At 41.4% G+C, this 16,954-nt stretch overlaps 1 protein-coding gene across 3 annotated transcripts in view; it reads left to right on the forward strand.

The window, feature by feature from the left end:
* Positions 1–337: 337 nt before the first annotated feature.
* The window catches only part of melk (maternal embryonic leucine zipper kinase), a 96,200-nt gene continuing 79,583 nt past the window's right edge, over positions 338–16,954 (forward strand). Inside the window, exons 1-2 of one of the 3 annotated variants that reach the window (XM_072281835.1) lie at positions 338–878; positions 14,150–14,231. In XM_072281835.1, coding sequence (XP_072137936.1) covers positions 14,171–14,231 — 61 coding nt within the window. In that variant the 5' untranslated portion in view covers positions 338–878; positions 14,150–14,170. Of the gene's footprint in view, positions 879–13,512; positions 13,649–14,149; positions 14,232–16,954 lie in introns of those variants that run through there. The other 2 variants (XM_072281836.1, XM_072281837.1) reach the window with 2 other exon arrangements.

The raw sequence follows: 16,954 nt of genomic DNA on the forward strand, positions 1-16,954 counted from the left end.
TACAGGTTATACGTACCTTAAAGGTACGTGAATAGCATATGTCTTACGCCTCCCTCAAGTACACATTATCCTGGGCTCCCGTGTTTTTCTTTCGATTAATTTCTTGAGTTTCATAATAAAAGTTGAAAAGTTTAAGGGGAACACGAGAGGGAACTTCAAGTAGAGGGTAGTGAGAGGGCTGAACGAGCTGCCTCGAGTTAAGAGGTGGACGCGGGTTCGATTTCAACATTTCAGAGAAGCTTGGAACCGTATATGAATGGGAGGGCTTTGATCCGGGCGCAGTCCGAGGGGAATAGGCAGATTAATAGCTCGGCAATATTTGGCTGAGGTGCCTGTTCCTGTACTGTAGAGTTCTGTGATTGTTACGCTCTTACCCCTAATCTTTCTCTTCTATTTTCGGTAAATTATGAAATGCGAGGTAAAAACTGCAGTGCAGTCGGCTAAACTGTTTCTACGTGAAAAAGAACAGGGAAGCCGTGGTGAGTCATCAGCAGGAAATCAGAAAGAGGGAGAAAGGAAATTATGTCTCTACCTCCCCCTCTACTGGGGCTCGCATCTGTTAAATGACTTTGCGCAGCTCACCACCAAAGACCGAACCGACGGTCAGCAAACCGACGCGAGCCGAGCCGAGCCGAGCCGAGCCGAGCCGAGCCGACCCGAGTGGACCCGAGCCGAGCCGAGCCCTCCAGCAACGCCCGAACTCCCCGAGTGTACACCGGCCCGCATCTGATTGGCCCGTCGGGCTCGGACAGGAAGTTGTGTTTGAAGGAGGGAAATTTGATCGTTGGGCTCGAACTGATTTTAAAAATAAAACGAGTTGGCGGATCGAGTCCCAGCTCAGGACGGGACACGGGAGATCCGAGTTCTGCCGAAACAAGGTAGGGGCCGCCGCGGGAGAACTTAGACCTATCTTGTCTCTCGGTTCTTTTGTGGAGCGGGGCACATTTCCAATAAAAACGGTCGTTGATTGAAAACATTAACCCTGTTCCCCCGTAGCTTTTTTGCGTGACTTGAATGTTTTCAGTATTTTTTAATTCAAATTTTCAACACGTGCAGTTTTGTTTTGTCTTTTCGATTACTGTACTTGGGCTTGCTCTCACCCAAACTTTAAATTGGCCGAAGGAAACATTTATTATTTGGAGGTCAAAGATGAAGGTGTCTGAAAAAACTCCTTCCAATTGTGTAACGGTTTTCCTTGAAGTAACTTCATAATCAATTGGTTTCTTTGGAGTATTGTCACTCTAGTCTTTATAGTGACTTTCGTTTGTTACAGCGATTAACTGATGATAAAATACCAGGAATTTTCACTACTAACGTTGGAATCTCGTGTGACTAAAGGGGAGGATGGGAAAAATGCTGGTCTGATGGCCCAGATTTTGCTGAACGAGCTTGTTCGCTCCTGCAGCTTGCAATTCCCCCATAAGCTCTATACTGAATAATCAGGTGCTTTTCCATAAGGTTACCTGTTACTCTTTGAACTACCAATGACGAAAAGACCTTTCTGCTTGGCCCTTCATTTCAAGAATCTAATATAGTGAAATTTATTTGAACGCCCTCCTGCATATGAATATCCCTTTTTATCCATAAGGGTACACGGAACATTGTATGGTCTTTTGGTTACTTCATGTAGCATTCTCTTTACAATAAAGGCTATAATTCCATTTGCTTTCCCAACTAATTGTACTTCAACTTTATTTCCTATCCTTCATGTTGGTCTTTGATCTCTTCATAACTTATTTTCTCATTTAAAACGAACTTGACTATAAAACATTCAGTTAGAATGTTTAGAAATTTAAATATTGAAAAGGAAATGACTAAAACATGACTGTGACTGCAAGAAAGTGCAGAGTTGTGGAGACAGCTCAGCACATCATGGAAACCAATCTCCCCTCCATTGACTTGATGTACTCTTCTTGCTGCCCGTGTAAAGTAGCCAATACAAGTAAAGACTCAACCCACCCTGCACATTCTCAGTTCTTCTCTCCCCCACCCCCCCACCCCATTGGACAGAAGATACAAAAACCTGAAAGCTCTAGGACAGCTTTTATCCCACTGTTATAAGCCTACTAAATCGTTCCCTTGGATGGACTTTTGACCTCATAATCTATTTTATGACTTTGCACTTTATTGTCTACCTGCACTGTACTTCCTCGGTAACACTTTGCCTGGAGGACCCACACCATCAAGTTCAGGAACAGTTATTACTCCTCAACCAATAGGCTCTTGAACCAGAGGAGATAATTCACTCATCTTCACTTGCCCCAACACTGAAATATTCCCACAACTTATGCACTCAGTTTCAAGGACCCTTGAAGGTCCTTATTTATTTCCTTATTTGTTTATTATCATTCGTTATGTTTGCATAATTTGTCTTTTGTACATTAGTTGCTTGTCTTTCATTGATTCTGTTGTATTTTTTGGCTTTATTGCCCCCAGGAAAACAAATCTCAGGGTTGTTTATGGTGACATGTATGTATTTCACTAATAAATTTACTTTGAATTTCATTTTGCATGCTGTTATTTTACCTTGTACCATGTCATGTCAACACACTCCATAATGAATTCATCTGTATGCAAGACAAGCTTTTCACTACGTATATACTTCAATACTTGTGACAATAATAAACCAATTTACCAGTGGTTGTTATTTTAACAATGAAAGGAAAAACGGCATGCAGAATATTGGATAAGCTTCTTTAAATGAATAAGCGCGAATTGGGGGAAATCAGGTCACCATTAGTTCTGATATGAGCCTGGCTGTTGACCAAATTTAGTTGGTCCTATGTGTCAAATTATCAATAAAACTATGGGTTTGGGTTAGGTTTGGATTGGCTTTGCTTTTTTGAAAAAAAAAATTATACCCTGGCAAACTTGTACACTAGAGCATGCTCTAGGATTTTTCCAAGTGTATGTGCCAGAGCAGAGAGGGCAGGTGAGGGGGAAAGTGTGTGTGGGGTGGTGGAGGAGGGGTGACAAAATAAGATGCAGGAAAGGAATAGGTAGAAGTGGTAAAGGGCTGAAAAAGGAGGAATCTAACATGAGAGGACAGTGGGCCATGGAAGAAAGGGAAGGAGGAGTGGAAACTGAGGATTCCTCCCCTAACCATGCACCTTCCCCCTCATCTGTTCGCACCTATCATCTGCTTGCTTCTACTCCATCCCCTCCTCCCACCTTATTATAGCTTCTGCCCACTTCCTTTCTGCTCCTGATAAATGGTCTCATCCTGAAACGTTGTGGTTTATTTTCGTCCATTGATGCAGCCAAATTTCTTAAATTCCTCCAACATAAACACGAGGAATACTGCAGACACTGGAAATTCAAGCAACACACATTTTGTGTTTCTGAATGACATATTAGCCTTTATTGCAAATTCACTGGAGTTTATAAATTGAGAAGTTTTGTTACAATTATACAGGGAGTTGGTGAGCCCATATCTGGAGTACTGCACTCAGTTTTGGTCTCCTATGAAAGCATTGGTAGCCGTCCAAAGGTGATTTATCAGGCTAATTCCCTTCATTCAGGATTGTCCCTTCAAGAGGATAAACAGGTTTGGTTTATAAAATTAGCAGTGTTGAAGAATGAGATATGATCTTATTTGAAGCACAAAGAAGATGTTGAAATACATCGACTGTACCTCTTCCATAGATGCTGCCAGGCCTGCTGCGTTCCACCAGCATTTTGTGTGTATTGCTTGAAGTTCCAGCATCTGCAGATTTCCTCGTGTTTGCGTTGAAATATTTTCACCTGTTGGAAGATGTCACATGAAGAGGCATGCCTTCAAGATAAGGGGCCAGCATTTTAAAAAAGAGGCATGTAAAAATTTTCTTCTAGTAGAGAGTTGAGTCTCTGCAATTCTTTGACCCAAAGTATTGTGGAGACTAGATCATTAGTGTTTAATGTGGAGGTAAGGAAGAATTCTGAAGATAGTACACTATGGAATTCTGACATGGAGGAGGAGTAGATCAGCTGTAAATATACTGAATAGTGGGCAGACTTCAAGGCTCCTACTTTCCTGTGTTCAAAATATTTCACGGTATTGAATTACTAAGACATAATCTAGCCATGTGTCATCTTGCCATGCAAAATCACAGTGATGTAGGACACGATTACAATTTGATCTGAAAGTAATCTAGTTTCATATTAGATGTCTTCAGGCAATGAAAGGAGCCAGAGTATAGGCAAAATTTTCTCCAGTTCTTTTTTTGCTTCCTATTTTCTTTGCCTTGTTGCAAAGCCAAGGATTTTGTTTTTTTGTTTTGAAGTTCATTCCTTGAGCCTCCACCTTTTCTTAAATATGGAGATTATGTTGTTCAAGATTTACAGCAATGGATGTGGTTTCACTGGGCCGCCTTTGAAAATGTGTAATTACTTCAGATTGCTGCAATGGTCTATCCTGAGGTCTCCAAATATTTTACCAAATGGACATTAACAAATTTGGAAGAGTCATTCTCTGAAAACATCAGTGAGATTGAAGTGCTTGCTTCTCACAAGTTAAGTGGCCAATGTATCAGGGTTTTGTTTTGAATTCAGCAGTGCAGACTCTTGCCTGCACATGATCATAATACCAACATGATTTAGGATTTGATGTGGCAGTTCTTGCCTGTGAAAGGGTCTGTTCACAAATGAGCATAGCTGCAAACACAGCAGTGAACTTCTGCACAATTTTTGTCATACTGGTCACTTGAGACTGAGATGCTCTGTTGGTTGGAGTTGACCATGAGATGTTGCATCCCAGCTGTCTACATGAGATGCATACCAGTACGCAAGCCAGGACAGTCTGGTACGTAGAGCAATCTGTTGCCCAAGCAGCAGGCTCACCCTCTCCATGGAGCTGATAAATCCAAAGGAATGGCAGAAACTAATACAGTTTGGAACCACTGGTGTCGCAGGAGTTGCCAGTTGGTGTTGAATTCAATATAGGACTGTCTTACGGACTCCAGCTCCAGATACTTCCTCCGGGTTTACTCCTGAAGCCTTCCCCGTGAGTGTGTATAGCTGTAAAGCAACAGAGGTTTGAGTTTCCCTTCTAGGTGAGCTGCCAGCCATAGCTGATGAGCCTCATTTGTTCAAAACAACTGGTTTTAAGGCTCCAGTAACCTGCTTTTGCATCTTCTCCTGTCAGTAGAAACAGTTCTGCTGGGCTCAGTAACTAAGCCCCACATGAAGACCAGGAGCCTGACTTGGTTATCAGGGGCTACTTGAGAAGCACGCTACTAGACACATTTTATAGGTAATGGAAGATTATCCCTACTACCTCCTCTGGCTATAACTACCACTTGAGAGATGCTTGTATAAAGCCGTTACATCATTATACTTGCCTTACAAAACATTGTTTATCTAGTGATCAGTGAACACCATTGTAGAGATTTGAGTGTTGAAACAACTCTGACAGCAAAGAGATTTTCAAAAAGTCAAATGCTGGTATCCTGTTAGTGGAAGCATTAGAATCTCTGAGTGATTGTAATTTAATGCCCTGAATGTGCCATTCTTTCCTAAATCTGTGTCCATCTCTTCACAGAACTTGATTGGAGATACTGCCAGAAGTTTATCCCTACCACAGCTCTGAAATGTCTCCAACAATAAAATATAAATAATTATATTCTCCCAATATTATTGAGAAATTATCTCTCCAACATGTCTATGCAATTTATAATTTATGAAAGATGCACAACAAGATGAATCACAGCAAACACCAAAATATTTATATTTGGAAGTGATAAGATGAATGAAGGTTTCATGTCTGACACAAGGAAAGCAGTCACAATTTGGAATTGGATAAATTGTATTTTTCCTAAGATTAGGCATAAAATTAGCAAATGGCTGCAGAGTACTGAAGGATGATGGAACATTATCAACTGTGTGCAGAAGCTAATTGCATATCTGTAGATAACATAATTGAAGGCTGCTGTGAAGATAAGGAAAGGGTGGAGGCAAAGTGAGGCTTGAAGTTCCAAAAGTGTAATGTGAAAGGCTGAGGAAGTCTCTATTTTGTAATAATGAGACAGGTTAAGTGAAACATGGGATGATACCAAAGCAACACCCACAAAATGCTGGAGGAGCTCAACACATCAGGCAGCATCTATGAAAGTGAATAAGCAATCAACATTTTAGGCGGATACTTTCATCAGGACTGGAAAGGAAGGGGGAAGATGCAGCATAAGAGGTGGGGGGAGGGGAAATGAGGACAAGCTTGAAGGTGAAAGGTGAAGCCAGATGGGTGGGAAAGGTAAAGGGCTGAAGAAGGAGGAATTTCATAGAGGAGAGTGGATCATGGAAGAGGGGGAAGGAAGGTGGACACCAGGAGGACATGATACCGCTTTTGTTCTGTAATTTCTTCCCGCATGCTCTCTAAGTGCTTCCCATATCCCTCTGATTTTGCTGTTGCATAAATGGCTCAGTCTTTTATTTGTTGAATACAGGTTTCCCCCGCCATCCGAAGGTTGAAACGGTTCAAAAGCCGGAATGTCGTAACGCGAAGAAGCAATTATTATTTATTTATATGGGAAAATTTTGTGAGTGTTCGCAGACCCAAAAATAACCTACCAAATCATGCCAAATAACAGATAAAACCTAAAATAACAGTAACATATAGTAAACCAGGAATGATATGATAAATACACAGCTTATACAAAGTAGAAATACTTTTCCACAATCATTGCCTGAACTGTTCTCCGTAGCGAAAATCTCACGCAAGCGCCGTCAGCAAAAACACGGCGCAAGCGCTCTCCAGTAACCTTTAAGCTATGAAGCTGCCAAATCATACCAAATAACACGTAAAAATACACAGCCGATTAACAGTAGAAATAATGTATGTGCAGTGTAGTATCACTTACAGGAATCGGGAAGACAGTGATCACAGTGATGATGGTGTGTTAGACTGAGTCGTCGCAGGTTGGGGTGGTGCAGTGGCCCCCACCCTCCGGGCAGCGAACCGATACCGATCCGCGAAGAATGCAGCGGTAGCCGGGAGGCACCTAGCACATCTTTAAGAAAAAAGCCGAAATAAACAAGCTCATTAATTAGATGCCGCCCGGCACCTAATTAATTAGCTTGTTTATTTTGGCTTTTTTTTTAAGGATGTGCTGGGTGCCTCCTGGCTACCGCTGCATTCTCCACGAATCGGTATCTGTCTGCGGCCTGGGTGTTGGGGTGGTGGGACACTGGGGTGTCATCTCGTCGTCGTTTGTTTTCATTAGGGCAGGCAGCTAATCTTCTCCTATGACTGCCCGCCTCGATGTCGAAGGTCAAGTTTCGTCGTCTGCTGTGGCTGATGTGGAAGGCTTGCTTGATTGCTGAGCCTCGCGCATTTTTCTATCATACAGTTCTTTGTAAGCACTCAAGCCATCCTCCAAATATCCCCTAAATCGACATACCCTTTCAAAATTAAGGTCGTACTTTATCATTACTCATTCAGTTTCGATTGTTATCCTTTCTTCTTCCAATTGCATTAGCTCTTCATCTGTCAATTCTTGGTCATGGGATGCCAAAACCTCTTCAACATCATCTTCGTCAGCTTCCACAAGCCAAACTCACTTAGTCCTTACTTCGTTCACCACGATCAAAATGCTTAATTATATCTAGTTTTACACTAAGTGTAACACCCTTATGAGCTCTTTCAGGCTTTTCCGATACCATAGAACTGCTCTTGCAAATGGCTGCTCACAGGCACGTGTTTAAGCAGTGCCGGCGAGAATGCAGTTCTGAATCCGGGGGGAGAGTGACTGCTCGGGGCGGGCGCTGCTTTTTTTTTTTCGCGCACTGCCTTTTTTCGTAACAGTGGAATCACCTTCTGTTAGCGAAAACAGGGTAGTAATGTAGTTCTTTCGTAACAGTGAGGTTTCGTAAAGTGAACATTCGAAAAGCGGGGGACACCTGTATAATTAGTCCATACATTTGTACCTGGTAATCATTTTTATTATTTGCACTAAGTATGCATGAGTAATTGCTATACAGTTGGAATTTTTCATCCTTTTATTTTGAATACAACATGCATTTCCTCCACAGTATCTAGTAAATCTATTGTCATAGCTGCCTTTTCCCAAATCTCCTGTTTAATCCATATTTTCTGAATTCCAGGATAAATGCACTTCTCTCATAATACAGAAATGCATTGCTTGGTCCATACAGTACAACAGTCACCCAAATTCAATGAAATAGTTTAAAATGCATTTGCTTACCCTATTCTTGTATCTCTGCAGCAATATTCCTTAATACAAACTGATTTTGAATATTAATGTAATTTTTGGCCTGTCGAGTAAACGTGGAAAGAGAATTCTAAATCCTTGTAATTCTAATCGCAAAGAAATTTCTCCTGTCTGCTATTCTCTTCCTATCGCATCCGGGATTTTCATTCTGATCTCCATTATGTTATCTGGAATATCATGCCAAAAACAGGAAGTAAATTGTTTGCTTTTTGAAGGGATTCTTATGGGTACATTGTCAAGTTGCTGAGGAATAAATCCATTAGAGTTTCTACGAACTTGTGTTCAATTTTACAAACATTAAGGATGACCTCCAAGTGCATCACTGAGGGCAATGCTACACATCTGAAGGGACTGTCTGAAAATTGAATCATTATTAGATTAGATTATGAACACACGCAATCCTCTTTTATTGTCAATTAGTAATGCACGCATTAAGAAATGATGCAATGTTCCTCTGGTTGATATCACAGAAACACAAGACAGACCAAGACTGAAAAACTGACAAAAACCACATAATTATAACATATAGTTACAACAGTGCGAGCAATACCGTAACTTGATGAAGAACAGGCCATGGGCACAGTTTTAAAAAAAAAAGTTCAAAGTCTCCTGAAAGTCCCATGATCTCACGCAGACGGTAGAAGGAAGAAAACTCTCCCTGCCATGCTTTCAGCTCCGCAAACTTGCCGATGCAGCATCCTGGAAGCACCCGACCACAATCCGACTCTGAGTCGTCCAAAAACTTCGAGCCTCCGACACCGAGCACCATCTCTGCTGAGCGCTTCCACCCTAACCCCGGCTGCCAGCAACAGGCAAAGCTCAGGATTTGGGGCCTACCCTCCGGAGATTCTCAATCGCACAGTAGCAGCGGCAGCAAACTGGGCATTTCAGAAGTTTCTCCAGATGTTCCTCCGTGCTTCCCACGTCTGTCTCCATCAAATCAGAATTGTGTACGGCCTCTTATTTAACAAATACGATATCATTTCACAGGAGAGGCTGCGTCGCGCCGCTATCTTCTCCTCCCGCATGGAAGAAAGCCATGTGGCCTATGAAATCTGCGAGGTACTGTTACCCTTGTGGTTATCTTTCTCAGAATTTTATACATTTCAAGAACAAATAACTCCAATTTGGCTAATCATTCTGGAAAAACTAAAATCTCTGACCCTGGCAACACCCTCTGGACCTCTGTACCTTTCCCTTTGCAAATGGATCCTTGACTTCCTCATCAGGAGAACGCAGTCAGTGCAGATCAGAAGTAACATCTCCTCATTGACAGTCAATACTGGTGCACCTCAAGGATGTGTGCTTAGCCCACTGCGCTAGTCTCTCAACATTCATGACTGAGTGGCTAGGCACAGCTCAAACACCATCTATAACTTTGTCCATGACACAACTATTGTTGGCAGAATTTCAGATAGTGAGGGGGGAGGAATGCAAAGATGAGATGGATTAACTGACACTCAATGTCAGTAAGCCCAAGGAATTGATTGTGGACTTTAGGAAGGGAAAATTGAGGGAAAAACACCAGTCCTCTTTGAGAGATCGGTAAGGGAAAGGGTGAGCAGTTTCAAGGTCCTAGGTGTCAGCATCTCCGAGGATTTATCCTGGGTCCAATATATTGATGTACTTACAAAGAAGGCACAATAGCTCTATGTTTCATTAGGAGCTTGAGAAGATTTGGTATGTCACCAGACTCAAAAATTCCTGCAGATGTACCGTGGAGAGCATTCTAACTGGTTGCATCACTGTCTGGAGGGGCCACTACAACGGATCGGAAAAAGACGTAGGAAGTTGCAGACTCAGTCAGCTCCATCATGGGCATTGTTCTCCCCAACATTGAGGATATCTTCAAAAGGCGATGCCTCAGAATTGTGGTATACATCACTAAGGACCCCCATCAATCAGGACATGCCCTCTTTTCATTGTCACTATCAAGAAGGAGGCACACAAGCTAGAAGACTCACTCAATGTTTTAGAAAGTGCTTCTTCACTCCACCATCAGATTTCTGAAGGGACAATAGATCCATGTACACTACCTCATTACTTTTCCTTTCCTTTTGTACTACTTATTTAATTTTTATGTATTTCTTAGAAATTTGTAGATTTTTATTATGTATTACACTGTAATGCTGCTGCAAAAAGACAAATTTCATAATTTATGCCAATGATATTAAACCTGATTCTGAAAACTTTGCAATTCTGTCTCTAATGCTCCTTTTAACATGATATAGTACATTAAAACATCAGTATTTATTATTGTAGTAACACTAATTGTTCACAATTGTCATTTATTTGTATTCACTTTGCAGTAATACTTTCATCTGAGAGAATATGGGTGCAAACTGCATTCAGAGCAGATAAAACATTTAGAATCCATTAAATGTTATTTATGTAGTTAATCTCTTATTGTGAAAAATAAAGTGACCTCTAAAAGATTTTGTCCATTTGTCTTATAGTTTTCCTTTAGATATAGACAACCTGTTCTGTGTAGAACAGCCTTTCACAACCTTTCTTCCCTGAAGAAACCTTTGAAATAATTTCAGGTCTCGGGGAACCCCTGCATGACAATTATGAGCTCTAGAGCTCATGGTACATTAACGTGGTTGGTAAATTGTAGATTTAGTAATCCAAGAATAATTGTCGATGTTGTTTTGAGCAGAGAATGAATTTTTAGCCAGCCTGCCTGGGGCTGGGGGTGTGCGGGTGGTGTAAGCAGGTAGTTAAGCTTAGCTTCCTTTTCTTGAAATTACTATTTCTTTCTCTTTAATAAATTTTAAAATCTCATAAGGCAAACATAATAAATTTCTCAATTCTGGGTCAAACTTGAGATAAGCACACACAGATTTCACCTTCAACTGAAATGAGATGATTTCTGTCCTTGCTGTTGATGCTTGTTAAACAAGAAAAAGCTTGCTCACACATGTAAGAGTTGAGAACTGCAGCAAAATATTTATTGCTTTCCTATGATTGGCATGATACTCTTTCACAGAAATCCAGAACTTGTCCGGGGCAGGTCAGTAAATCTCTTCTTGAGTGCATGATCAGACTGCACCTCGCAAAGTTCTTCCTCTTCTCTCAAAGTCAAGTTCACAGCTGAACAGTAGATTCAGAGAAAGGGTCCCTCATCAGTCATACACTTGTGTTGTAAGGTTGGAAAAAATATTGTCCAATTTTGTTCTGCAGTTCTTCCAGGTGGTTTTCAATAAGACTCAAGTCTTTTTAATATCCTTCCCCACTCTGAAGCCTAAGCAGCAGTGGAAACATTTCAAGATTTCCTTTTGCAGCATGATTTTCCAAAGATTCAGTTTCCTTTTAAATCCAAGAATCTTGTCACTTGATGTCAAAACATTATCTCCAGGGCCTTGCAGAGACTTGTTCAACTGGTTCATATGATGATAAATATCTGTTATATAGACTGGTTTCTGCAGCCATTCTTCATCTTCAAAATACTCAGCAAAATCTCACCTACTATTTTCTTGAAAGTATTCCGGCAATTCATCTTTCACTTTTGAGAACTCTTCCTCTGAAAAGCCATCAGATTTCTGTATGTAGCAGGAGATTGGTGTGCTCTTTGTCCAGGTTTTCACACAATTTTTTAAAAACATTCTCAAGTGAACTGGTCTTAAAGCTACTAAATAACTTGCTTCCTGAATTGCTTTACTGACTGTGACTTTATTTTTAAAAGCTTTGAACTGTTTGTTTTGAGGTTCCAATAGTTGTTTAAAATCGTCTCTTTTATGTGTCATATAACTGATTTGTAGTTAAGTGCCTTTTCAGCTTTGCTGGAACCATTGCTCCATTTGTAAGTTGTTTGCCACAGACTAGGCACAATGGAATAGGACAACTTGGATCACCATTGATAAGTGTCCTTCATTGTAAAGATATGGTATCGGCTGATTACATTAGTCCCACCTACTGATTTTGTCCCCCAGGACCCAGAAGAGGCTGGTGGACAACTTCTGGGGCAACGGGAGGCATTGGGTCTTTGCTGCGATCCTCAGTCTTCCGATTGCGGAGGACGGTCAGCCACTGATGTGTGTGCACACCCAGCTGGTGCCTCTTCACCTCAGGACCCTGCAGAGATGCCTCTGTAGCGATCACCCCCAAGATGGCATACGCTGGCGACACACTTTCTCTGCTGGGGACATTGCCTGCAGGGGGATGTGCAGCTTCCAGCAGTCAGCATCAGTCGTGCCACTTTGAGGGAACTGCCTCACTTTTACCGAGAGCTGTTGAGGGTATGGGGTCTAGTCTCATCCAGACAGAGTGTTTCTGTGCTGCTGGGGGATGGTGATCTAGTTACAAGGGGACTGGTCCCCATCTTATCATGGTGGGTGTCGAAGGGGCTCAGGGAAGTGGAGGGGTTCCGGCTGCACCACCACCTGATGGGATGGATGTACTCGTCAGACCCAGGCCTCTGGAGACCACGAGAGGTGGATCTCCTGATGGACTTGCTGCTGGGCCCAGCCAAGATGGCCATTCATGGGTCCAGGCGTCGGAAAGTCGAGGACTCTGCCTGGGCCCAACTGCATGCCCCTCTTCCGAAGATACTCCCTCTCTAAGGAGAGCCGGACATGAAAGTATGTGGTCACAGTGGGTACTGTGGGGGATCTCTGAGAGTGATGCCCCCCCCCCCCCGGGGAATTGACTGCCATATAGACAGTAATAATCATATGTTAATTTGAATGTATTCACTGTCTTGTAAATACTTCAAAGGTACATTTAATGTCAGAGAAATGTATACAATATACATCCTGAAAAGCTTTTTCTTTGCAACCATCCCTGAAAACAGGAGTGCCCCAAAGAATGAATGACAGTTAAGTGTTAGAACCCCAAAGTCCCCCCCCCCCCCAAGCTCCCTTCCTGCCCGTAAGCGGCAGTAAGCAACGAACTCTCTCCCCCACTGGCAAAAAAGCATCGGGACCCGCCACTGAGCACTCAAGCATGCAGCAAAAGCAACAGCAAAGACACAGACTTGCAGCATTCCAAAGACTACGTGTTCACCAGGTATTCAACTACCGCAGGTTCGTTCTCTCTCGTTCTCTGTCTCTCTGTCTCTCTTTCTCCCCCTCTCTTCCCCCTCCCCCATAAGTGAGAAAGATGTCTCTGTTTCACAGCAAGAGCAAAGACCTAATAAACAACTTGCTGGTTTACGATGTTAAAAGTCCATTGCGTTGCTTTTGCCAAGCTGTGCTCAAAGGTCTCAGGTCTCCGGGCACATAGCCAAAGATCTTCCAGCTCCCATGACACACCGGTCTGGGACACTGACCTTCGATCCGCCTGTCTCCAGAGCCCCGAGATCCTCGGCCTCCAAAGGTGTACTGAACTCTTAGGCTGCACCCTTGACATGTTGGATAATGGCCAGTCGTGACACCCCCAGAGCAGGTCCCATTCCACAAAGAACTGAAGTCAGCGTGTAACTCCAGGTCAGCGTGTAACTCCAGGTCAGCGTCTTCAAAAAAACCCTGAAAGGGAAAAATAGAGATATTAAAAATGGAAATAGAGCTGTTCCCGAAGATGCAAGCAAAGGAGTTGCTGTTTAGCGCCATCTTGACTACTACTTTGTAGTTTATGTATTTGTTGTGTAAACAAATTTGTACAGTTTTCTGAAAAGGCTTTTTTTGTGTCCATTGCTGTACTAGTGCAGTAAAATGACTCAGAATTTTAACCTCCTCTTCCATCTCACACCTCTCCTTCACAAATCGCCACACCAGACCATCTTTAGAATGAAAATTTCCCTCCAATTTTTTACTACACCAGCAGAGTAGCAGACTGCTCGATTACTAACTACCACTGTGAGTTCTAGCATTGTGCGTTGCGCAAAGTTCAAAAAACTGTTTGTTTCATTTTGATCTTGGTCTCTCATAGAATCCCTGGCAGTTCCATAGAATCCTATGTAGAATATAGATGTGAAGCTATTCTAAAATGCTTTTTAAATATTTCAGGTGCAGATTTGAAGGTCTACAATGGGTATCGATAATGAAGAGCTACTTAAACACTATGAATTACAGGAAACTATTGGTTCAGGTATATCTTATTATTTAAATTTGCCTCTAAAATTATTCTACCACTTTCTTACACTGGAATGTACCTTGAGAAATTTTGAGCAGGTTTGCCCTTGATATATGTATTACATGAAAGGTTTTAAAGTTAAATATATGCTGGTTTGCTATTTTTTACTCTCAATTTTAAAAAAATTGTTTTCCATCAATCTGTATACTTGAATTTATCCTTCATTTAGGAAGATCATCCTTCAGTTGGCATGAGAAATGATGATTTTATTTTTGCTTTAAAGTGATCAGCACATAGGTCCTGTGTTCTTATTTTTAAATTTCTAATGTTATTGGATTTCAGTCTTCTATAAAAGGCCTTGTTTATAAAAGCAGACGTGAAGTAGCTACTTAAGTGTCTATCAGTGAAGCACTGTAGGAGTATCAGTGTTTGAATGGAGCATTTAAGGAAATGGTAGCAAGGGTTCAGAAGAAATATCCATCCATTTAGGAAAACAATGGGAGTGCCTAGTTCTGCATCTTAGCCTGGATGTGATGGGTGATGGAGCATACAAGGTTGATAAAAGCAAAATAAAAGAAGCCAATGACTGATAACCGAAATATATTGGGACGGAAGTTGTAAAAGGAATGTAATCTAGAAGCGTGAGGTAATGTATTTGGGAAAGTTGGCCTGAAGTGGTGTAGAAAGTATAATTTATAACTTAGAGCACTTTTCATACAGATAATGTTGTTCAAAGAGCTTTACAATGAGATAAAAATACAAATACGAAAATAAAATTAAAAAACATGAAAATAAAAGACATCAAGATGTTAGTTAAAAGCAAAGTTAAATAAATAAGGCTTGAGCTGGTGTTTAAGTGTCAATTGAGTCTGCAATAATTGTAGGTTTAGGTATTGAATTCCACAGTTTAGGAGTGTAGTTTGAAAAAGCTGACCTGCCAAATTATCTTTTGAGGGTGATAGTTTAAATTTAAGAGACAGGTGGAAGAATACCCAAGAACTCCAGCAGGATTATAAAATGAAAATGATTCTGTGGTGTACTCTGGTCCCAGACCATAGACAGCTTTAAAAACAAGTAAGAGAACTTTGAAATCAATTCTAAAAATGCAGGAAGCCAATGCAGAGTCGCTAGTACAGGAGTGATGTGTTCCTTCATCCCGGTTTTGGTTAAAAGTCTAGCGGTGGCATTCTGAATGAGTTGAAGTTTATCAATAGATTGTTTTTGAAGGCCAGTAAAAAGTGCATTGCAGTAATCTAGTCTATTTGATATAAAGGCATGAATTAATTTTTGTCATTATGTGACAAACAAATGTACCTTTCCAATATTTTTAAAGTGTAGAAATGCTGCTCTGGTCATTTTCTTTATGTGGGATTTAAAATTCAAATCTGAATTGGGACTAACACCCAGGCTTCTGATTTTACGAGGGTAACCAAGTTCCTAAGTTTATCTCTTTTGGCTTTGGGACCAACTAAAAGTATTTCAGTTTTATCCTCATTTAGTCTTAGGAGTTTATTGCTTATCCAGTTATTATTGCAACTAGACCACAATTTAGAGAAGATAGGGTGTTATCATCATCCGACTCCACCGAGATCTACAGTTATGTGTCATCTGTCTAACAGTGGATATCAAGTTATACTTTCTAATGATAACAACAGGAATTCTGCAGATGCTGGAAATTCAAGCAACACACATAAAAGTTGCTGGTGAACGCAGCAGGCCAGGCAGCATCTCTGGGAAGAGGTGCGGTCGACGTTTCAGGCCGAGACCCTTCGTCAGGACTAACTGAAGGAAGAGTGAGTAAGGAATTCCCTTACTCACTCTTCCTTCAGTTAGTCCTGACAGAGGGTCTCGGCCTGAAACGTCGACTGCACCTCTTCCTAGAGATACTTTCTAATGATGTCTCCTAAGGGGAGCATATATAAGGAGAAGAGAAGGGGACCAAATCAGCTTTCCTGAGTAACACCAAAAGATGCATTGTATCTGTTAGAAAATTGGTCTCTTAGACAAGCGGTCCCCAACCACCAGGCCGCAAAGCATATGCTACCGGGCTGCGAGGAAACGATATGATTTGGCGATATGAGTCAGCTGCACCTTTTCTCATTCCCTGTCACGCACTGTTGAGCTTGAACGCACGCGAGGTCATTACCCACGCGTCATCCATGTCAGCGCGGGAAGAAGGTCAACTCCTCGAGCTTGCAAATGACGGCGGGCTGAAAAGTATGTTTGACATAACATCTCTGCCGGCATTCTGGATCAAAGTCAAGGCTAAGTATCCTGAGATAGCCACGAAAGCACTGAAAACGTTGCTTCCATTTCCAACATATCTCTGCAATGAATGCAATGAAAACTAAATTGTGGAATAGACTGGACATAAGGAACCCCGTTCGAGTATCGCTGTCTCCCATCACCCCTCGATAGGACCATCTTGTTACAGGGAAACGAGCCCAGGGCTCCCACTGATTCAGCGATACTGGTGTGTTGCAATGATTTTATATGTTCATATGGGGAAAGTATGTGCTGTGTGTTTAATATCCAAATGTTACTTAAAATGTTATGATGCTATTGACTTATAAGTGACTTATATAACCATATAACAATTATACTTTATTGTCGCCAAACAATTGATACTAGAACGTACAATCATCACAGCGATATTTGATTCGGTGCTTCACACTCCCCAGATTACAAATATTAAATATTTAAAATAGTAAAAATAGTAAATATTAAAAATTAAATTA

Source organism: Mobula birostris, chromosome 17 (assembly GCF_030028105.1).
Source record: "Mobula birostris isolate sMobBir1 chromosome 17, sMobBir1.hap1, whole genome shotgun sequence".
In the NCBI taxonomy this organism is placed as follows: Eukaryota; Metazoa; Chordata; class Chondrichthyes; order Myliobatiformes; family Myliobatidae; genus Mobula; species Mobula birostris.